This window comes from Mauremys reevesii, linkage group 20 (assembly GCF_016161935.1).
Source record: "Mauremys reevesii isolate NIE-2019 linkage group 20, ASM1616193v1, whole genome shotgun sequence".
Taxonomy (NCBI): Eukaryota; Metazoa; Chordata; order Testudines; family Geoemydidae; genus Mauremys; species Mauremys reevesii.
This window is the reverse complement of record NC_052642.1, coordinates 12,506,109-12,529,366: the sequence shown is the minus strand read 5'-3', so window position 1 is coordinate 12,529,366 and position 23,258 is coordinate 12,506,109. Positions and strand designations below refer to the sequence as shown.

Genomic DNA, 23,258 nt, shown 5'->3' with positions numbered 1-23,258 from the left:
ATAATTCCAAAGATGCTACTGCATTTCAGCACTCACCTTTTTGCTCCCCTAAATCACTGTAAAATTTCTCTGTAGCATTTATATATATTTGCATTTGAATATATGTTTCTTATTTCAGGAAAATGCAACTGGGTGGCTAACAAGATCAAATTTATTGCCATGCTGCAGTCAATCACGCTTCCCATTTGACACAGACAAATACTTCAATTCAATTATTACATTCCAATGTGATATGTTAATACTATAAGCAACAGTCATGAGTTTTTTCTCCTACTCAGCAATGGTCACTATGATAGGTTCAATGCAGGAGTCAGGAGAAACGATATTGTAAGTGAGCACTACTCTGTAATATGATTGGAATAAAGTATTTTCTGCTGAAAAAGGGCTGTTTCCTTAGGCATTTGGCCACAAATATATATTGCAAATACTGGAGAATAAACAATACAAAGAACTTTAAAACACCCTGCACTGGTGAACAACTTTTGATGTGTGACGAGAACAATCTGTGGGTTGCACACTATTGTTTTTCTGTAGATAATAGTTTCAAGACCATATTAAATGCAAAAATCAATAACAAAAAAGAGAAAGGTGCATTTTGGTACTTCGCAGAGGTACAATCACAATATACTTTTGTTCCAATGTAGGAGACACTTTAAGCAAGGAAATACCTGCAGTTTCCTCAAATGTAGAATAATTCCAAGATGTTCAGCACAAACATACTAATAAGACAGACCATAAGAAAAAGAAATACAGTAAAAGACTGAATGGCTGGATTCATCTCCTTGTGATAGGAAACTAGACGAGTATGCAAAATGCATTGTTGAGAACATTAAATGTTTATACCTTCCAGCCTTTTGCATTTTCCAGAAGAATAGGTGTTGTTATTCTCTGGTCAACAATAAATGGCAATCTGCCAGTTTGTTTGCATGGAGTGGATCCCATGAGGCAGTGAACTCCCACGTGTGGAAGTCTAGTTTTAAAATATGCAAAATTAACACCTACTGCTCCAATGAGAGACAGATGTGGAGCAATCTGTTCTTTAAAGAGAAGCTCCTCAATCTTCTAACACATCATTGTTAAGCGTTACATAAAGTTGGAACCCATGTCATGGTTAAATCAACATCACTGTCTCTTTCTTTCTTTCTCGGTGTGAGTCACTGAGCCATGTACAACATATGTTTGAGATTAAAGCTAGAGGTCAAGACAGCTGTACTGCATACAATGTTTTATCCAGTGGGAGAAGGATTAGAATTTCATGCTGCTTTTGTTGTTATCCTTTAAAAACTATCTCAGCACACAGTCTGGAGAAGGCAACTATAAACAAAGTGGAATGATTTATGGATGAGGAGGACAAACAAAAAAGACCTGAATTAAAACAAAAATGATATCTTGCCACAGAAAGATCCCTTTTAGATTAAATATAGTTACCCTGGTTTATATCTTGTGCACTATTACAGGGCAAGAATTATACAGGAGAGAATAAAAAGACCTGAAGCCAAAAAAACCCAAACAATATTAAATACCCTTTTACATAAATTACTTAAAATAAATTGGGGAAATCACACACACACACACACTCTCTCTCTGTCTCTCTCTCTTTTGGGGACATGGCTTGTTTTGTAATTAGTTCCAGAAGGTGCCTCTTTTTAAAATTGAATTAATTCACCTGCTTTTTGTGAAACTTATGGTTTAAAATGTTCAATATCAATTGCTTCAGATCTGTATCCAGGGATGAGTCAAAGCTTTTAAGAAAAAAAAGTTCACAGCGCAATCAAGATCATTTTAGAGTTCATATTAATGTACTTGTATATTTTGCCTTTCAAATCCTCTATTCCAGCTAACAGACTTGCTTTCATGGAAACTTGTGTATAGACAATCCTTGTCCTCCTGAAGTCAATGGCAAAACTCCCAGTGGCTTCTGTTTTTATGTATTAAATTCCTTATAAATACATGGAGGTTCTACTTGCTTGAGGATGCTGTAACACTAACTCTTGCCATTATATCAGTAAACAGCCATTCATTACACAGATCCCAAAGGCAACCTTCACAAAAATGGCCTGTGACAGCCTAATATTTGTTACTCCACAAAAACTGACTAGTTTAAGAAAGGATCTATGTAGTTTAAGTTTTCTGCTGACTTAATTTGACATAATGCCATGTGTATATATGAGCAATTCACTCATCTTAGCCTAATGTGATGTTGGAGAAACTTGCACAGGTACATCAATAATTCACTCTATTGTCTAGTTTTGGATACAGTTTGGGGATGAACTCAAGATTAGTTGCCAACTGTAACATTACATTACCTCCTAAGAGTCATTTCTAATTATATAACAGGTTGCTTTGGGTTACTTAGAGAATGGTTACATACCAAAATTGGTCAATCCGCATTTAACTTGTTTTATTGCCGCAGCACCTCAGTTTTAATAGAGCAATTTTAACTTTTATATTGCTAAACCTTGAAAGAGTTGAGGTACAAATGATGTACCAGTGCAGTCATTTTACTCCAACTCAAGAGTCATATTTTGCTTACACCTGCCTCAAGGACCTGAAGCTGAAACTAATAGCTGGATACTGGAGCATAAACAGATACACTCTATGTGATGTGGATAGACAAGATAATTAGTGACTGAGGGAGCAGTCAAAGACAAAGGATGTCTTGAAAGTTTACAATAAGATGAGTATATTTTAAGAAGAATTGAAGATAGAATATGAACTATGCTGAAACCTAACGAATTGTAAGTGCAATGCAGGAAGGTAACAGAAACAGAGAGAAATTCTAAAACATTTGAAGGCTCTACTTCTTCACTTCTGAAAAGCTGCCCAACAAACCCAGTGAAGCCTTCATGCTCTTGTTTGCAGCTGCACAAAATGGAATTAACTCATAGATAAACTTGACAATAGCAGTTAGAGTTGGTATGGCAACACCCATTTTTTTATGTTCTCTGTGCATATATATCTTCCTACTGTATCTTCTACTGCGTGCATCTGATTAAGTGGGTTTTAGCCCACAAAAGCTTATGTCCAAATAAATTTGTTAGTCTCTAAGGTGCCACAAGTACTCCTCATTCTTTTTGCAGTTCCTAAGGTATCATATCAGCTGCTTTCACTGCTAGAAATTCTAGTTCTTGGCTATCAAGGATTGTGAGAAATATAGGATGCAGTCCTACTAGCATTCACTTCTAACCCTTACCCTTTTGCAACAGAATACAATCCTGCTATTACACAATCAAGTCTCAGGATAAGATTGTCAACAGATGTTCTCCATGCAAGACAGCCGTATTAGAGGAACAGCATTGTTATAATAATCTCCTTATTAATACAGCATTTGTGTTCTTTACACGATGCTCTGGTTAAATGTTCTCCAATCTCTCCCTTTTTATCTGTAATATTCCTTCATCCAAAGGTTATGTTCCAGCAGACTGATAATGGATGACTTCCAACTGAAAGCTTCCCAGTGTACAGTTCTCATGCTACACAGTCACTTCAAAAGCACAGCGGCAGTCACTGCTAACTATTGTTCTCTCCCAAATTTTTGCCTTACCTGTATCTTAGAAAAATAATGAAAAGGAATATACCACAGTAGTTTTCTAAATCAAATTCATATTCCAAAGTATTTGACTTTATGAAGCAATGGAAGAAACCCCTAGGTAAATGTATTCCAAGGACATGAGATTATAGCTCCATTTAACAATTCTGATGGCTATTTTCAATCTGAAACACGAGTGTGAAGATTTGCCCCTGCTCTGGGTTCTGAGAGGAAGAGGGGCAAGTCTTATAGAGAGGTCTCATAGGGGAAGCAGAGAGGAAAGAAAACAAATAATCAGAAAACATGAATATAAAGATGGGTACAGAAGTCCTATCAGTCAGTGACCCTGAGCAAAGGATTATTCAATTGATTTTCAAGAATAAAGATGCATTAATATATGGATTTTAAGCAATTAGGAGAACAGTAACTTACCAGCTGTATCTCAACTGCGGTCATTGGCCTGTGGTTAAGCAACTGTAGCTTTTCTGCTCTGTTGAAAAGAAAAAAAAAATTTAGATAGAAAGATGACACATGGATTTAACTATGATAATCGTATTATATAGATGGTATCTTTTCCACTGACACCTTACATGATATACTTTGTAGAAGAGTTGTTGCAATTGTATAACAGTGGTAGCAGCAATGATACAAAGGGTCATTTTCAATCAAAAAGCATCACAAGCATTCTGCTTCTAAACCTTTCAGAAAACTGAAAGGTAAAAAGGCTATGTGACTTATTCAAGATCACACATGAAGTCCATGACAGAAACAGAAAGTGAATTCATGTATTCTGACTCCCAGAAAAATCTAGGTATTCTAACCATAAGTCCAGGATTCCGTCTATGTTGTGTTAAATTTGTTTTGTTTTGATTTTAAGTATATATTTAGTGTTATAGTTACATTTTAAATTATTCAATTTCCATCCTTCTCTACATACAAGGAAAAAATAAAATTAATCTAACGTTTATATTTAAGCACACACAAATCAAATAGAGGGTTAAATTCTGCCTCTATTGAAGTTAATGGCAAACTCCCACTGACTTCAATAGACAAGTATGGGGGGTAGCCGTGTTAGTCTGTATCCACAAAAACAACAAGAAGTCCGGAATCATTGTATAATGCCTGCATCTGTAATTTTCACTCCATGCATCTGAAGAAGTGGAGTTTTTTACCCATGAAAGCTTATGCCCAAATAAATCTGTTAGTCTTTAAGGTGCCACCGGACTCCTTGTTGACGTCAATAGAGCATACACCCATAAAGCCTAACTATACCTTGGATTCACTCTGCATAATAATTCTACTCATTAATTTAAAATTAAATATAATACAAATTAAAAAAAAATTACAATTGTTTTCCCCTTTAAGAGCTTTATTACTAAAGTGGAAAGAATGGAAGAAAACATATTTCAGTGTTTATTTTACATCCTAGTGAAATATATATCCTCCCCAACAGCTAAGCCCCAAGGTACAGTCATATGCCAGTATGTTTATCTCACTGCTCTCAAAAGCTACATTTTAACATTCTGGTCCTATTGACCAGGTCATGATATCGAAGTAGCAGTGATTTCAGCGGGCCTTCATGGTTTAGGGGAAACTCACACAGCTACATCACACTGCTAGAGATAGAAATGGTACGACTGGTGAGGGAATCTGCAGCTTATAATAAAAAGTCAGTAACTGTAATTTAGTAAGTTTAGATACAATGAAAAGGAGTTAAAATACAAATTTAACCCCTCCCCCCCGAATAAAAGTATTTGTTCAAGAACTATTTTAAAATTAGAGGACTCGCCTTTCTTTATTGCAATCTGTATTTGCTCAGTATTTCTTTATTGTTGTTGTTATTATTAATTAGTAAATTAGAATAAAAAAAGAAGCCATTCATATTTATGGTTTTACTAGTTTGCCATCTAGTAGTAAGCTCCTATTTTAAAAAGGCTAAAGCTTCTTTCCAGGTTATTTAATGGAATTCCAAAGAGCATTTAAATTTATATTTATAGCAACTCCAAATAGCTTCTCATCAGTTTCTCAGAACTGGAGGAGGTTTCAAGAAAGAGGAAACCTCACATTCTTCAAGAGGAAAGAGATGCCAAAACTCACAGAACTGTGCTCAGATGTCTGGGCCCTTGCAACCAGCTGGTCATTGTCTGCATGCCTAAGCCCTCCAGATACTAGGGATGTAAAATATTAAATGCTTAAATGGTTGACCAATAAGTATTAGTCTTACTGTGAACCCTCCTTTGTTCACCCACCTCCTTCCGGGTGACAATCAGCTGGTAGAAGTCCTTGCTGGGTGCCGGGGCAGAGATGCCATTTTTGGGACACCAGCAAGAGGTGATTATGGTAACCAGGAAGGGGTGGGCATCATAAGAGGTCACTGGGAGGCTAGCTCCCTCTTAAAGGGGCTGGGTCGATATTAACGCTCTAGCCCAACGGGGTCTTCGGCCCCGTGACGAGGAGGGTCCTGTATACCCCTTTGTTGGTAAAAACAGTCCCTCCAGCCCCGGTGACCTGAGGGGTGACCCCGGTGGAGGGATACCACTCACTAGGCCAAGAAACGCCTGGCAGTGCAGGGAAGCAGGACGAGCAAAGCGCCAGTCCAGGGGTTTCGTGGGGGACGGTGTCACCAGCCAGGCAGGGGGAGCACGTTTAGGCCATGGGGGGTGGGCAGAGGCTGCAGGCCCCATCGGGGAGTAAAGTAGTCCCTGGCCTCTGCCTGTGCCACTGGACAGCGCACTAGTCGGTGCTGTGGTTTCAGCTGATAACTGAAGGGAAGGGAAGCTGCTGCTGGGGTGGCACGGAGCGTCTGCGGAGGCCGCATCGGGACTAACTAAGCACCTGGGACTTCTTTCCCTTTTCCTGGGTACTGACGATGCCAGGGGGTGCTGGGACCCCTCAACTGCCCCAGGCTCTCCTGGCTAGGGCTGTTGTGTCACCCCCAGTATGAGTTCAGCTGCCCTTCCCCGTCTTTCCTGGACAAAAAGGGAGGGGAGACGCACCATCCTAGGCACGCGAGGCCCGAATCAGTTAACCAGTTAACCGATATAGTTTTAATAGTTTAAACGGTTACTTTTTGAAATGATATTTACATCCCTACCAGATACCATTTCAGTTTTAAATGGGCCTCAGACATAGTACCAGATTTCCAAGGCTGACAAACACCTTACAATATTTAAGACACTTCAATGCCTTATCACTTATGTATGTGCCCTAGTAACCATTCAACAGCCAAGGCATTTACATGAGAAAACAGTGACAAGTGATGTGCTGCTCTGGTTTGTGTGCGTGTACGAAAGAGTGAATTTAATACTCAAGAAAGGAACTTAAATGACAGCCCTGGAGACTAAAGCCCTCTGCTTATCCACAGAACATACACAGTATAAGCAGCAGTAGTACAAACATTTCCAGGCTGCTCCACCAATATTTATGTCTCTACTCTGACCTGAAGGAAAAATCCCACATTGCCAAAGACAGGATGACCTGACAGGTCTTTACCATCTCTGATGTCCATGATTCTATGAACAGAGTATTCCTATGAGAGAGAACACGGCTCATTCAAATCTGAACCACGCTGGTGAGGCTGAAACAATGGTGATAATTATGTGTGGTGATTTTTGTGATGTGGATGCATATCCATTAAGAACTCAGACTACTTTATTTCACAGGAGCCTCCAAAGAGATTCATTTCAAATCTGGCCAAAAACAATGTCCTAAAGGAGAAAGACTCTATCTTATCTTACCTAATTCCCCGAGCTGTTCAGTTACCATTTTTATAAAAGCACTGGAAACTGTTCTAAAATAAGTCTCAACTTTAATACATTCACAATACAGTTTTTAATAATAATACGCCTGTGAAATACCTTATATTTAACTATACAAAAAACTCTACATTTGAATTCAGCACTTGCCATGACAGCATGGTCATGGATGCATCCCTTAAAGTACAACTACCGAGATTTGTTCTTCAGAGGAAAGGTACATATTTACTAAAATAAACTGAGTTTTCAAAGTGTTTTTAGAAATGCCTGTTATTGTTTCACTATCTATACAGTGGTGGTGCATATCTTATAATGTTTTACAAAACAGGTAAGAATCATAATCCCCATTTTACAGATGGGAAAATTGAGGCGCAGAATGACTAATTGGCAAGAGAGTTCTTTTGGATGCTTTGTGTTTGAAGATTTGAAGAAAAAACAAAGATACCATCTCCCTTGAAATAGAGATCAGCTAGTGTCCCTAGCCTGTCGAAAAGGTCTGTCCTTCCTTGGCAGTGTCTACACGGGGGTGAAGAAGAGAAAGCTCCTTGCTCCATGTCCTCCCATGCAGGGTTTGCCACAATCTAACCCAATGTATCTAACCCAGTTTGTCCACTGCAGCAACTACATACTCTCTCTTCTGTCAGAGTAATTGTTCAGGGTTTTTTCCTCCCATCAATAATCCTTTTTGCAGCACAGCATTTAGCCTCTTTAATTCTGAAGTAGGATTGATTGCGCAAGAAGAAAATGATGGTTTACAAAAGAGATGCAGGAGTCAGTATAAGACTCATTTCCTGTACACATTAGCTTTGCTTTGGTTTTGGAGAGTCAAGGATAAGAGTCCACTATGCTTCTAGTCTCTGGGAACTCTGAATATACCTCCACTGTTTTTCCATATTAGCCATTTATGAAGATTTCTCTATCAATAATCCCAAGCTTGTTTACAACAATACAGTGTCTGTTAAGAGTGTAGCTGGATTTAGAATTGAGCTGAGGTCACATTGCTGGCTGCTTTCTGTCTAAAAGAAAGTATTTATTACTGTTGGAGTTCATTACCACTGTGTGCAGCTGAAGACACAGACATGTAAGAATGAATGCTGATTAAAGATACCAGCATAAAATGTTCTAATGCTACAATTAAATAGGAAAAACAATCACAGAAGGAAAAAAACCTACACTCGTAAAAGATTATAATAAAAAAAAGCAAAACAAAAAAAAAAACAAACCACCCCACCTCATATAAAAAAACATGTCCTGGCTTGCTTGGGGAAAGGGTGCTAATCAGTATCTTTAACTGGCACTGGATTAGGCCATGGTTCACCTGAGTAATCACATAAGATGAATTTTTCCTAGAGCTGGGAAGCAGTATGGATGGTCCAGTGGTTTGAGCACAGGACTGAGAGATGGGCAATACCAAGTTGTAATCCTGGCTTTCAGTTTGGCTTGCTAGGTGGCTTTGGCAAGCCACAACTTCTCTGTCCCTTGGTTTCCAGAGCTGTAAAATGGGGATAACATTGGCCTCCCTCACAGAAGGGTTGTAGAGATTCATATTTGTAAAACACTGAGAAAGAAAAGCTCTATGTACCAGTTAAAATAATATTAAATGACAATAGTCTATCTGCAAGTTCCTCACACTACACACTCAGACTATGTTTAGACCTGAATCTTTTTAGCTGTCTCCCTCACCCCCCGCCATTGCTGCAAGATGCATGTTACTCAGTGCATCCAGGTGACCCCAATCACCTCTATCAAGAAAAAAATCCTTGACTAAATAAAGGGAAAAAACTGTTCATTCCTAAACAATGGCTCTTGTTCTTGTTTTTCAGGCTGGAAGGAGCAGATGTCCTTGGATTTTGACCCTCGCTGCGCTCGACTTCAAAACAAGTTTGAAAAATGCGTTTAAACAAATGTCTAGCTAGAACCAATTCTAGCCATAGGGTTGTAGGTTAGAACATTTAAATATATGTATTATTTGTAACATGGTCTGGTCCCATGCATATTGGTCAATCCAGTTGTGTTTGGAGCTGGTTTAGAATGATGAACCCATGTTTCAACATGGTTTCTTAACTCGGTTTGAGCCCCAGTTTGGTCGGATGCCTGCCTTGAGGTGGGAGAGCTAGTTGCCACTGTTGTATTTAAAGCATCTTTTAGCTTTTGAACAAGTTTTATTCTAGAAAGTAAAGTTATAATAAAAGGGGCAAGGAACTTAATACAGAAAAAATAACAGCTGGGATCAGGTGAGTAAGCAAGATGTCAAGGTTTCCATTGCAAATATATATTACTGAAAAATACCCAGGTTTAATAATCTAATTTATAGCATCTAGCCAAAAAGAAGTCACTAACCAAGTTGTAGCCTGCACTGAACAGAATGGAGCGATGATATATTTTATGAAAACTAATCAAAAGGGTGGATCAAAATATTACCAGAAAGCAGCAGCTGTTTTGGAAAACCATTTTTGCTCTGCAAGTAAAAACTCTATTCATGGGGAAAATTGGGTTTTGACAGACCATCCTTAGCATGTCGGTTTTCCAACTAACATTCATATATGTAACATTTAGAATTATTTATTCCCCCAAACAATGCAGAGCAATAGGTTCCATCTCCTCGTACCTGTCAGGAAATAATAACGATATTTTAAAAATACAGCTGTTTGAAGAAAATTCTGTGAAAAAAACAAAAATCCCTCATCACTTCTTCCCAGAGGTACCATAATTCATTATGGAAAAGAAAAACCTGGTATGGTTTTTCTCACTTTTTACTAAATAATTATTACTACAGAGAACATAATCATAATAGTTTGTTTTTTTCCCAATTATGCCTTGAATATTGGTCACATAACCAAAGCTATGTCATCCCAAATATTAAAGACGTTATAATTTCAGTCTTATTTATCTAGATTCTTCTAGAACAATTTTAAAAGACACAGATCTCCAGTTAACATTACCATGTTATTGGCAGAACAGGCAACAATAAAAACAACTATAGACAAATGTACATCATAACTAGAACCATCTAATGTGATCATTAAGCAGAAATATTCCTTGAGACAAGGAATATAGGTTCCAAGAGTGTAAAGCAAGGTCATCTCTCAAAGGGTGTTTTGACTTAAATGTCATCAATGGAAAACATAATAACCTATAATGTAGTTTTTTAGAAATCTTATCAGCAATACAATATAATCTCAATGAAAAATGCTTCAACAAAAGATGCAATCATACAGACTGTTCTCAGTTTCCAAAATTTATGTGCAGAAAAATGAGGGGATAATTTACAAGAGGAAAGTAGCAAGTCATTAAAATGTTTTATCTGGGCAATTTCACTGAGCTTTTGATCATAGTGCTCCCTTGCAGAAAAATGACTAAGTGCATCAAAAAAGCATTAGCAGCAGGGTACAAAAATCAAAAAGCAACATGAACCGTTTGTATGTTTTTTTAATCCTAAAATGCCTGAACAGATCCTAGCAGGTTATAAACTGAAAATACTAATTTATACTGAAAAAAATTAGAAGCCTCAGGCATGAATTTTAATGTCTTTCAAACACTGGGTATTTAAGATTGCAAACGATGCATTTGAAAAAAAAATATACAGGGCTTCAACTGGAGAAACAAAGGAAACTATGAAAGTTACCGAGGGAGCTATTTGAATACCGGTAACTAGTCATCTATTTACTGATTGACCTAAATACCGTTCTGACCATCAGAATTGTAGGTTATCTTCTGCTGGTAAATCATTTCGAGATAACGGTTGGGTTGATCATAATCCTAGGCTTGGTGAGTATGTTGATATTAGTATGAATATTTATTCCCATGGTTATTTTTCATTCAGCAACCTACAACAAGAACATGTTGTCTTATATTTGTTTAGGAAATATCTAGAGCCAGGGATTTGTTAACAAACAATCAGCATGCACATCAGTGGAATAAATATAGCTGCATCTATTGCCTGGGAGGTCCACGTTAGCAGTTCCCTCTCCTGTTTGCACAGATGTACTCTAAGGGTATGTCTACACTACAGCTGCTTCCAGGGGTGGCGAGTTGTATGGGCCCTTGGTGCACGTGCTCCAGGAATATTCAGAGCACGGGGGCCCGGCTCCACTAATGTTTGGGGCTGGGGCTGTCCGCCGGCCCCACCTGCTGCCCCCGCATGCCTTCCCCGGAGCATCTCCCGGCCCCGCCTGCTGCCCTGGGCAATTTCTAAGGGTCTGGGGGCTCCCACCACCCCCACTGTCAGCGCAGCGAGGCTAGAGCAGCTTCCTGCCCGCCCTCGCTCCACACGGCGCACCCCTCCCGGAAGCGGCTGGCACATCCCTGCGGCCCCTGGGAGGAGGGGTGTCTCCACGCGCCACCCCGCCCCAAGTGTTGGCTCTGCCATTGGAACTGCAGCCAAAAGGAGCTGCAGGGGCGGTGCCTGTGGACAGCGACTCATGGAGACCCCCCCCCCCATCTAGGAGCTGCTGCCAGAGGCGTGTGCAGGTCGCTTTCCGGAGCCGCCCTAGATAAGCGCCGCACCTCTCAGCCCCTCTTGCACCCCAACCCGCTGCCCCAGCCCAGAACCCACACCCAAACTTCCCCCCAGAACCTTAGGCATGTTGGGGGGGGGGGGGGGAAAGAGAGCGGGACATGGACCATTCTGGGCACCACCAAAAATTACACAAACCTGCCACCCCTGGCTGCTTCTGCAGCTCAGCTACAGCACTGCAGCTGCGCTGCTGGAGTATAAACACTTCCTACATTGACAGGAGTTTTTCCATTGATGTAGGTAATCCACCTCTTCGAGAGGAGGTAAGTAGGTCCGTATATGCACCAGAAGTTAACTATAGTGCTCAGGGGGCAAAATTTTTCACAGTCTAAGTGACAAAGATGGGTGGACCTAAGATTTAGGTGTAGACCAGCCTAAGTGTGTGCTGTAAGAACACCACAGGGGATGCAAACATGGAAGCTCCTCTTTCCTCTGTATAAACAGCAAGCCCTGGACCTCCCTTTCCCCAAAGGAGAACTCTCCTCTTCTCCTGCATGCTGCTGGAGGGGAAGGGGAGATAGAAAACAAAAAATTCATGTACGCCATGGCGGAAGAAGAAGCCATGTCCCATGACACTAGCAACAGGTAGGCTACCCCCTATTCACTATATAAGCCAGGATTGAACAGCCACTGTGTTGTATTACAGCTAAGTGCTCAGAAACTGATTTGCTCCCATCTAAGCCAATGTCAAAAAACTCTCACAGATGCCAGTCACCTAGGATCATGCCCTACAAGTGTACGTAGGGTTCCTTGCTAGCATATACACATATGCACACATGCAGAACCAGATTATAAACTCCACCAAAAATAATCTTCACAAGAGGCCAATGTTGCCAGTCTCAGTATGAACCCACAATTAATGCTGCCTTTGCACAAACATGAATACACAGCAAAGAATGTAGGGTCTGAGTGGACCTCATGGTTAGTTACACCAGAAAAACGCCAGGAACTTTGGAATTCAGGTCAACCCATCTTTAACTTGCTATAGCATACCTAGTTTAGGCAGCACATGCCCTAAGATATCTAATTAACAGCACACTGTTGCAATGCCTCTGCAGATTTAAGTTGTATTGTGGATGCTACAATAACAAATACAAATAATTAAGTATTATGGTGAAAATTAAGGTGGGAGCACCAACTCTGATTAGCAACCCAAATGAATTTTGTACATTTACTCTTTTAACCAAGTCCTTGTCATCAAACGTTAACATTAATATAGATATTTTAAGTTGTGAGACTCTCTAGGTTGTCCTTTTCTAGTTCTACACATTCTCATGGGAAAAAATCTAGTACAAGTGCTGTACAGCAGGTCTGAGCTCTGGAAGTCTCCTCTTACAACAAAGGTGGAGATCTGCACAAGTGGGAAGAGTAGCCTATCAGTGCCAAGATCCACCATTCAGAGCTAAAAATCAGGATTTCCTCCTTCTGCATGGAGGCAGATTTATACTTAAGGAACATAATTTTTCTAGCTGCTAGAAGAAAAATCATATTGTGGCATATGCTACCACTACTTTATATTTTATCACATGCTTCAAACACATAGGGTTAAATCTGATCGTCCTAATTCAGCCAAGACTCCCCACTAGGCCTCTGGCTGGAATCAAGATTACAGGAATTGCTCTGTAGATAATACGCCCAATTACGATTGCACTGAAGCGTGGGAAGTACAATGGATATTTTTCAGGAAGCTAGAAAATTATGCTGTTACTTAAGTGGTACCATTTTGTCTTCCAAGAAATGTTTTCATTCTGAAAACTCTGGAGGAGACAGCAGTGACAAAACACGCAGCCCACCCTTAAACATTTTAAGGGTTTTGCTTTGTTATAATTTTGTCAATGACAATGGAACAGTAAAATCAGGATGAAATACATTTTAAAGTGCTACTGATCTTCAGATCCAAATTTCTTTGAATTTGTCAGTTTAAAAACTAAAAGGACAATGTCTGGGTCCTAACTGGGACCTAATATTTAGGTCCACCTGATATCTAAAAATTGATTCTCCCAAAATAAAAATTACATAATACAGGCAAGAAAAAGTGAGAGAATAGTCAATTTCAATTTAAACTCAATTACAAACCATAAGACTGATACCTGCTCTTTTAAATGAAGTGGTATTAACAACCATATAGAAAAATATCAGACCCTTCTACAGAGGACTAGGCCTGGAAAATTAATCTAGAGTGACGCACAGTATCTTCCCCTTGTTGCCTAATTTTAGGGTATTAATATTACTGTTTATTTTAATAAAGGTTATAGGCTCGCCGATTGATCTGATCAGAATTTAATAAGGTTCTTGTCCCAGAATCAGGCTACAGAAGGACCCTCGGGATGTATGACAAGGACACTCATGTTGGGGAACAAAATACAATAAAAGACGTTTATTGACATAAATGGAATAGTAATCAAATGGAAAAGTAATCAATCAGAATTAAAACAGAAATAATACTGTTCTGTCTTAGAGGTACATGTGATATCATTTACTATAAAACTTCCTTGGTTAACATACTCACACCCTTCCTTGATAACCTGGTAGTAAGAGGCAAAGGACTAGCTTCGACTGGGGCATGCCAAAAGAGTCCAATGGTCCAGGTTCCTCAATTCTCAGGTGGAAGATGAAAAACTTAGGAGAAGCTAGAGAGCTCTAGAAAGCTCTAGAAAGACCCAAGAAAAACTAACCTAAAACCTAACTAAACAGGGTGGTTTGCCCCTTTTCTAGCACCTGAGCACTATGTACCCACCTTCTATGTCCAAATTTAATTTCCTCACCCACGTGCTACAGGGTACGCTTACTCTATGGGCTGGCATGTTCATATGCATTAATGTCAATTAGCTCATTCTCACATGTGTTATTTCTGGCCTGAACTGGTGGTGGTTATTTCCATGTTCTTTGTGGTGTACCCATTAAGTCTATAGAGGGCAATTGGCAGGCCACTTATCTATGTCAGAGGTCACAAACATATGCATGCTAACTTGCTTTAGCTCATCATCTATGCTAAAGGTCACAAACATATGTATGCTAACCTGCTTCAGCTCATACTGGATGTGGCCTGTAGGTTCCTTGAGTTACTGCCAAAATACTCTAATACACAGCTATAAATCTATTATAATAAACAACAAACCCATAAGAAAGGAAATAACACAGCAAGCAAGCAGGCTAGACCTTATATTTGCAAATACAACACTGCTGGATTTGCTAACGAATTAATTAAAGCATAAGACCTCAACTAGGTAGTTACATAATTTACTGGGATGTTAGCTTATAGCTTTTTTACTTTTAAATTCTCTGTTCCAAGCCTTGAATTTCATCCAAATGCTGCTGAGGCCCAAGTATGGCTACATCTCATGTCAGACAGTATCAGTGAGTTAGGTATTTGCATGGCTTTGAAACTGCCCGTTAGCAAACCAATTGGCTGAAAGCACTAAAAACTAGAGGTTTTTAATTGTTTTAGTATATTTTACTGCTTTGTTCTCTCTTTAAGAGGACTGAAAAATAAATTCACAGGGGACGCTAAATGCCCAACAAGTGTGTTCTGGAAAATGCATCAACATCACTGAGCACAGCAGTAATAATGAGAAATTTAGATCAGACCAGGCCACTGGTCCAGCAAAGCCACTATGAAGAATAAGAAAAGACTTGTGGCAGTTATTTTAATGAGCTCCAACTTGAAAGTGTAGCCAACGCCTGAGCTAACAAACCCATCTATAATTCTGCTATATAACAGCTCCCCCTAGTGTTCAATAGGTGCAATAAAATGGAAAAAGGGTTTCTCATTCTCACATAGTTCTATTGAGTTGCATACCTTAGTTCTTCCTGTGCAACTGACACATACGACAGTACAGTTCCTCCACGGACTAAGTCACTTGCCAGTGACAGTACTTTTTCCCTGGTGATCCCAGCACATCCAAGATCCTCCTGTCACTGTCTTCTGCCAGTTCTTCTTTGTCCTTTCTCACTTTCTCTTTCCTCCCTCAAATACCCAGCTGAATGTTTTGCTTAATGTGTCTCCCATCTTCCATATGATGTACCTCTCCCAACCATCTGAGCTTTGATGATATTTTCGAACAGGTCCTGCTCTGTCAGCTCCCTTCCTCTCACATTTCTTATTTTATTATTCTATGAAATGTATTGTCTCTTCCACAGCCATCTGTGATGGGAAGCCTCCGATCTGTCACTGGCCAAGTGTCTGCTCCATACAGTAGCATGCTCAGTACAATCACATGGTAGCATCTTGTCTTTAGTTTGATGGAGAGACCTCTGTTTGACCAGATGTTGTTCATCCTTTCAAAACATGGTGTTTGCTTTTCCTCATCTTGTATAAATATGTTTATCAAAGACACCTTCAAACATCATCACACTGCCCAGACAGCAGAATTCTTTTTACCTGTTTAATTTCTTTTCCATCCACATAAACTTTTGCATCTATTGTCCAGTTTCTTACCTTCATAATCTTGATTTTCTCCGCATTTATTTTCAATCCCATTTTTGTTGCTTCCTATTCTACCTCTGACGTAAGAGCAATCATTCCTGTTCCATGTATTACTTAGTAAAGCAATATCATCGGCAAAGTCAAGATTATGTAACTCATCTCACACCATCCACAATGCATTGTGTTGTCTGATTCATCACCCAATTTATTGCTAATGCAAAGAGGACTGGTGGTAACTTACACCCTCATCTAACTCTAGTCACAGTATCAAACTACTGACCCTGTATTTCAGCACAGGAAGAAATGTACAGTATATAATTCAGTGACACTTCCTGCCTACACAAGAAAATGACTGTCATAGAGATTTCAGGAAAAACTCTCTCACTTTCAGTGTCAGCTCTTTATAGCAAAGACTCTTCTCTTACACACTGATACTTCAGTGTCAGACCTGGAAGGGATTAGGAGAGCCTGTCTGAATGCTTGAAGGTGAAACTGTCCTCCTAGATTATGTAATTTGCTCAGAAATCCCTAGAGTGCTTTCAGTTTTGTTGCATGACTGTGATTTACAGGATCTATATAAAGTACTTCATTGTGGGATACAATGCTGGCATATTAGCTGGGCAATTAATGTTGACTACAGTTGAAATGAATGAAAGCAGCACAAGCAAAAATGACAGTATTGATGTTAAAGTCAGGGGGCTTCTCAGTACTAGTACCTTGGGGCTGGTCCACACTAAGAAGCGGGGTCGAACTAGGGTATGCAAATTCAGCTACGTGAATAGCGTAGCTGAATTCGAAGTACCCTAGTTCGTTACTACTCGATCCAGATGCAATGCGGAATCGGTCTCAGTCTGTTTTCCTTCCGCCGCCCGCCGCCGTGGTGGAGTGAGGAGGTGGTGCGCTCGCGAGCGCGGAACTATCGCTCGGATTAGACGCGAGTTCGATAGCCGAAGTCAAGTTCGGTCTGACGCACCGCGACCCGTGCCCTCGATGTCAAACACAGAGTGATGCAACGTGATCAGCAAAATGCCGCTAATACTCTGGGCACAAGACACATGGGTTGAATGGGTTTTCTTTCTGCCCAACTGCTGCTTCCAAAGAAGTAAGCATTTCCCTTGTAGTACTGTATATGACAGATAATCTTAACATGCGTCTTTTTAGGACAGAACCAAATTAGTCTTCTCCCCAGAGCAAGATTTCTTTATAGAATCTCCAAAGGAGAAAAAAGTAGTCAGAGAATCCACGTGGAGTACACTGTTCCCTGGCGGCGTTAAGCAAGTGGTTTAGAAACAACTGAGCCTTTGTGAAAAGCTGTGTTTGAAAAAGGAAAGATGGAAAAAGATAACAGATGCAGAGGGGAAAAACTGACTCACTCCTCCTAGTTCTCATGAGCCTGAAAATTTCTGGCAGGCTTCACTCACAGTATGATGAGGTGTGCAGGAGACCGAGCCATTTCGGGCACTAATGCCTAAGAGAAAAAATGTTTTTGAAGCTTGTTGGAAGTATGAGGGAAGCCAGTCAAACTTCCACTCTGAATTCCCCAGAAGAGACTATGCCTGTTGTCTGGGTGTTGATTCAAGTGAACACAGATTTCCTGGAAATCACAGAGGATACACCTTTAGTGTCCAAGGAAAACAGAGAGGGGAAAAGAAATATCTTACTTTGCTAAACATTAATTAATTAGAGTGTACAGTTCTGGGCAGCTGCTGAGCATCCGCAACTCACAGACTCAGGCAAGAATTAGTTTCTTCAACAGATTACACATTTCCCATACATCTCTATGGGGACCTTATGTTCAGTCACACTAGTATGCCTACTCTTTGCTGGGGAGACATCAATTTTTTTTAGGAATGGATTTATTTTTCTGAGGATAGACATGAGCAAGATGACTCAACACACTGAGGTTTCTCTTAGCGTCCCTTTTTATTTTGCTGAAAATCCATCCACCTCACATAGTTTCTACCTCAGCAAACATATTTTTTAATACTTCTTTGCATTTTGACTATGAGAACTCATGCTGAACACTATAAGGTAAATACAAGCAAAGAGTTTGGGAAAACTTTGGCAAACAGCATCCATTTAAAGCAAATGTGCATGTGTATAGGTGTTCATCTGAGAAAAAAGGATGGTTAGACAGAGAATTTTAATTTTGTCCTTCATTTTTCCGTGAACTGGGTTAGACAAGTTTAAGATTATTTTTATGTAGAGCTGGTTTTGAATATTCTCATGCACTCATATAAACATACTCAAAAGAAGACCTTTACTTACTTGGTTAGTTTATGGCCTTTCATTGCTATGAGGAAATCTCTCACAATCTCAGGACTTTGGAATCTGCACGGTGTTTTGGATATGTATTTCAATGTCTGCACAAGGTTGGAAAAAAACATAGGTTACTCCACATTTATTTTTGCTTTGAGTCCTATGAGAGCTCTATGAAACAAGTTATTTTAGGAAAAATCTCCTCAATCCTTTTGAGAGAAGTCTGAATGGGGAACTTAGTTCTTTAACATAGTTCAGAAGGTGGAATGGGCTGCCATAATTGGAACAATCATTTGGATTTTCCTTGATTCACGAAGATCATATTAATTTCTGCTGAAAGTGTAAGCAACAGGCAGTACATAAAAAAGTAATTATGTGATGGCGATTATGCCAGCACTTATCTAGGAAACCCTTCTGAAGTTGGTCCATACAGAGAGACACGGTCTAATGCTGAAAGACAGGAACTTCTATGTTCTAACCCAACTCCAAGGGTTCCCTCTGTAGTGTTCGGCAATCACTTGACCTCCCTGTAACTTCACTTGCCCATCTGTAAAATGGGGATAATATCTACCCAGATTTGTAAAGTGCACTGAAGTATATGGATGAAAGGTCCTTTTTTAGTGCTAAGCATTTAAACAGATGCAATTCAAAGGGTATTCACCTGTAACACATTTTCTTTATTAATTTGAATGAAATAATCTTAACTGGCAGATCAAATTGGGACTAAGGTATTTTTAACATCATCAGAGATTTAGAATGTTTTGTATATGTATAATTCTAACAATACAGAGGATTTCAAAACCTTGTTTAAAAAGGCATCCAGTTGTTAAAACCGAACTGAAGAACCACCTTATCGTATTCATCCTTGGGATCATGTAGTTATTTTCTGCCAAGTGTTCATGAATTCAGTGCCAGTGGTACTCTCATTGCCAGGCCATAAATAGCTAATTTGAGCTCCACAACTGAAACAAAGCCTTCCAGCATAAGGATGTTTTCATCTTTTACGGCTGAAAGCGTACTGTAATCAGCATATTTGGCTGTGTTTCTCAAAGAGTTCAGAAGTTATTTATGCAGATCACAATTAAAAAAAAAAAAAAACTCTGCAAGGATATTATAGTAATTTATTCAGATATTTTCAGTGAGACAATTCACTTCCCTGCTCTGTTTATCTTTTACACTAACATATGCTTTAAAGGATATGTGATGTTTTGTTTCTCTGTTTAAATGAATGAGAATCCAAGATGACAGATAATATCCGAGCCTGTCACCCTAACTAAATGGAAGGCTTGGTGAAGAATCCCTGCTTTAGTTTTAAATAAGTATATGCAGACTGCAGTTTACAGCTCCCTTTTTAATTTGACAATAACTTATGAGCTTTTGTGAACATTGCTTGAAAAACACCCACTATAAGGAATTGGGATCAGAACAGGGTTCCAGAGAATTCTTGCATTTTTCTGAAATAAAAAAGTACAACCGTACTAAACGTTACTATTATTTACCAATTGCCCCATTTTCTATTAGAGGAACACAGCGCTATTTCAATTCTATAATGATTTCTTTTCAAAACTCTGCTGTGTCTTCCATTAAAAAAAAATCAATTAAAAGTACAAAAATGTCATATTATGGTCACATTAAAATTCAGTTCCTGTTTACTAAGCTAGATCCAGCGACTGCAATGCCAGTGGGCACATGCATGCACGAAACTTGTGAGTGTGTATGCGTGATGGACAGAAATAATTCCATTAAATCAAGTACCTAAAGCAAGTACACCTAGAATTAATCTCTCTCTTTCTACTGGCACAGAATAAATGTCTAGATGGCAAAATGCATGTGAAAGCATTTCATATACTGGCAACAATATAATTAAAGAGTTAAACTGTATATTATGTTTAGACATAAATATAATCACAGGATGGTCTTTTCCCCCATATATTTGAAACACATGAGAATGAGATAGTAAATCTCAATGTCAAATTAAACTAGATTTTTGTAAACTTCTGTTTTATCAAATCTAAGGCCTATAAATTGCAATTTTGTCCTTTCAGACAAAAAACAAACAAAAAAGTAAGCCTGGATGAAATCTTGCTCGCATGAATAGTTCCCCAGCAGTCAATGGGACTATTCATGCAGGCCAGGAAAGCTGGAACTGGCCCAGTATTAACCATGGGGATATTAAAGACAATTCTCTTCCACGGCCACCAGAGGTCAGACTACAATTCTTTTAAGTAATTACATTTGATAAAGCTGCTAATTTAAGATATTCAGAACCATCTCATCATGTTAACGATCAGTAAATAATAGTTTTAAAGATTTTTCCAACAACACATCAAAAATTTAATACTGAATTTACCAGTGACTGAATGTATAATTTAGTTACACTGTGTAATCCAAGTTGGAGAATTTAATTTACTTGTTTTTAACAGAGAAATCTATAGACCATGTGTGTTCTAACCCTCAGGTCTGAAACTCCTAGACTCTCTGGAAGTACAGATTCAAATACTGGCAGCATGTGCTGGCAGGCTTAAAAAATATATTGAATGTAGTTTGCTGTGTTGAAGTCTTTCGAATGACACCTCAAAACCAGAACCACAGCCTCTCTGCTCTCTATAAACATTAAAAATCCTTTGGCAATTTTCATAAGAGTAGGAGTTTGTCCTTGTGTCCTTGACCAAAATTGCTCCTTTCCTCCATGATGGTGCACACCAGCTAGCCAGCACTTTCCACCTAGGGGGCTGCATTTCAGTTGTGCTGTACGACACGCAGTTTAAGCAGCACTTTGGGGAGGAAAGTTATATTACAAAAGTCAAATATGTATTTACTGAAACAATGTTCATCAGTAGGAAAATTCCAAGACTTAATTTTGCATGTGTGATTGTAAATGATGAACATTATGATACAGTCCAGCCTCTGACTTCTGCTAGAGCGCTAAGGGAATGTATAGCTCTACTCACTTCGTACATGATAGTGTTCAGATTCTGCTGGCCAGAGCTCTGTTTGTGTTTTCCACTATCTTTGCGCTGCTGCTTAAGATCGGTAAATAACTGGAACACCTAAAAAGAAAAAAAAAAGTATTTTATTACTAAAATACTTTTAAAAGATTTTTTTGAACTAGTTTAGCATTTTTTCCACTGCCATTTTTTAAACGTGTGTTATTACAATATTACCAATCAAATACAAAAGATTGCCCTTCTAGTGACTGACTGGGTGAGTAAAATGGAGACATTTGGTAACAGAAAAATTATTTGTATACAAGAAATGATGAGACAGATCATTCTAAATTATTGTTATTGGCCTTGAATTATGTTGAACAACAAGATGTAGGAAGTGTAGATATTTGAATGGACTATTAGCACTTGTTGAAGCCTTACCCAAAAGCCCCAATGGAAAAAGTGGTTACCAGAATGAAACTATCAGCCACTTAACTCTATTCTGTGCAACTGCTGGTTATGTGCCACACCCTGCAGTTCTTAATCGAAACGCCTCCTGAAATCAATGTGACTGTTGCTGGAATACCGGCTGCAGGATATGGCCCTATCTTATAGTATGTAATGTGTGTATACATTAACCTACAATATTAAAAGAAAAATATTCAACATATTCTGTTTTACAGAAACTCAAGTGTGCTGTGGGTGCAAGAAGAAAGTGTGCCCTACAATTCTGTTTCTGTAATGAGCCTACAAAATTAGGGCCTGATGCTGCAAACACCACTAAGTGTAGTGGTGCTACTATAAATTCACTTCAGTGGGGCTGCTTGCAGTAAGCACTAGGCTTAATAGTTAAGTATTTCTGGGATCATCTTAACAGTGTGCTCAGATGCCACAGTGATAAGTATCGTATAAAAAAATCAATAGAATTAATTAGTACATAAGTTTCTTAGAAAAAATAAATACAAGCAGTAATATTGTTGAAAAAAGAGTAATAAAGATGTCTCCACATTTTTGAATGCTCAAAACTGTAAGAATGAAATTAACTATTTGTTTTATGTAATAAATTTTTTTAAAAATAAATTATGTTTCAGTTTCTAAAATAAAGTATTGACAAACCTACTATACTGTTGCTACATCTTCTTGCATGACAGTCAGAACTGTAGTAAAATGTAAAGACAACTTCTGTTATTCTTTTCGGCCTCAATGCAGCAAAGCTCTTAGGCTTCAGCGGTTCACACGCTTAAGTGCTCCCAGCCAGACTGTGGGAGGCATGCAGTACAGAAATGTTTTAAATAATCTATTTAAAATTCCTTCTATACTCTGAAAGTCCACTGATAGTTCTGGGTTCACAGAGACCCTCCCTCCCCCAAAATGCATCCTTATGGGTCATCGCTGATACCAAGAGTCTCTTCTGATGCATATACTGTCCTGGAATCATGCATTCTGGTGCGTCATTAATGAGCTCAGAAGAGGGAGCAGATTTTAAGTTTAAAAAAGAATTCTCTAAACATTTAGTTAAAAAACAGTATTTCTCTAAGTATTTATACTGTACTCTTCGTATTTGAGCCCAGAGTAGCAAATGGTACTATTTTTAAGGTTGCAATAAACCAAAAATAAATACTGCTTACGTGCCCCATTTCTGAATTGTCTGCTGTAGTTTTTAAACTTACTTTAACAGCAATGCTGCTTGCTGCCTTAAATACTGGATCCACAACCAAAGATCCATATTAAACTACAATTGCATTGCCTGGGAACAACTTGGCTATTTGTGCACTTACTGTGAGTGCCTTCACCTCATGCCTCACAATATGTCCAAAGCCGATAACAAAATCTAAGTCAGGAGTCC

The 23,258-nt window shown here is 38.9% G+C and overlaps 1 protein-coding gene across 4 annotated transcripts in view; it reads right to left on the bottom strand.

Moving 5' to 3' along the window:
* Positions 1-23,258, bottom strand: part of LOC120387290 (CGRP receptor component) — a 39,310-nt gene that overhangs the window by 5,928 nt on the left and 10,124 nt on the right. For all 4 annotated transcript variants that reach the window (XM_039507781.1, XM_039507782.1, XM_039507780.1 and 1 more), the window contains 3 exons: positions 21,437-21,535; positions 18,495-18,589; positions 3,962-4,019 (listed from right to left, as the gene is read on the bottom strand). In XM_039507781.1, the coding sequence (XP_039363715.1) occupies positions 3,962-4,019; positions 18,495-18,589; positions 21,437-21,535 (252 nt within the window). The remainder of the gene's footprint in view (positions 1-3,961; positions 4,020-18,494; positions 18,590-21,436; positions 21,536-23,258) is intronic.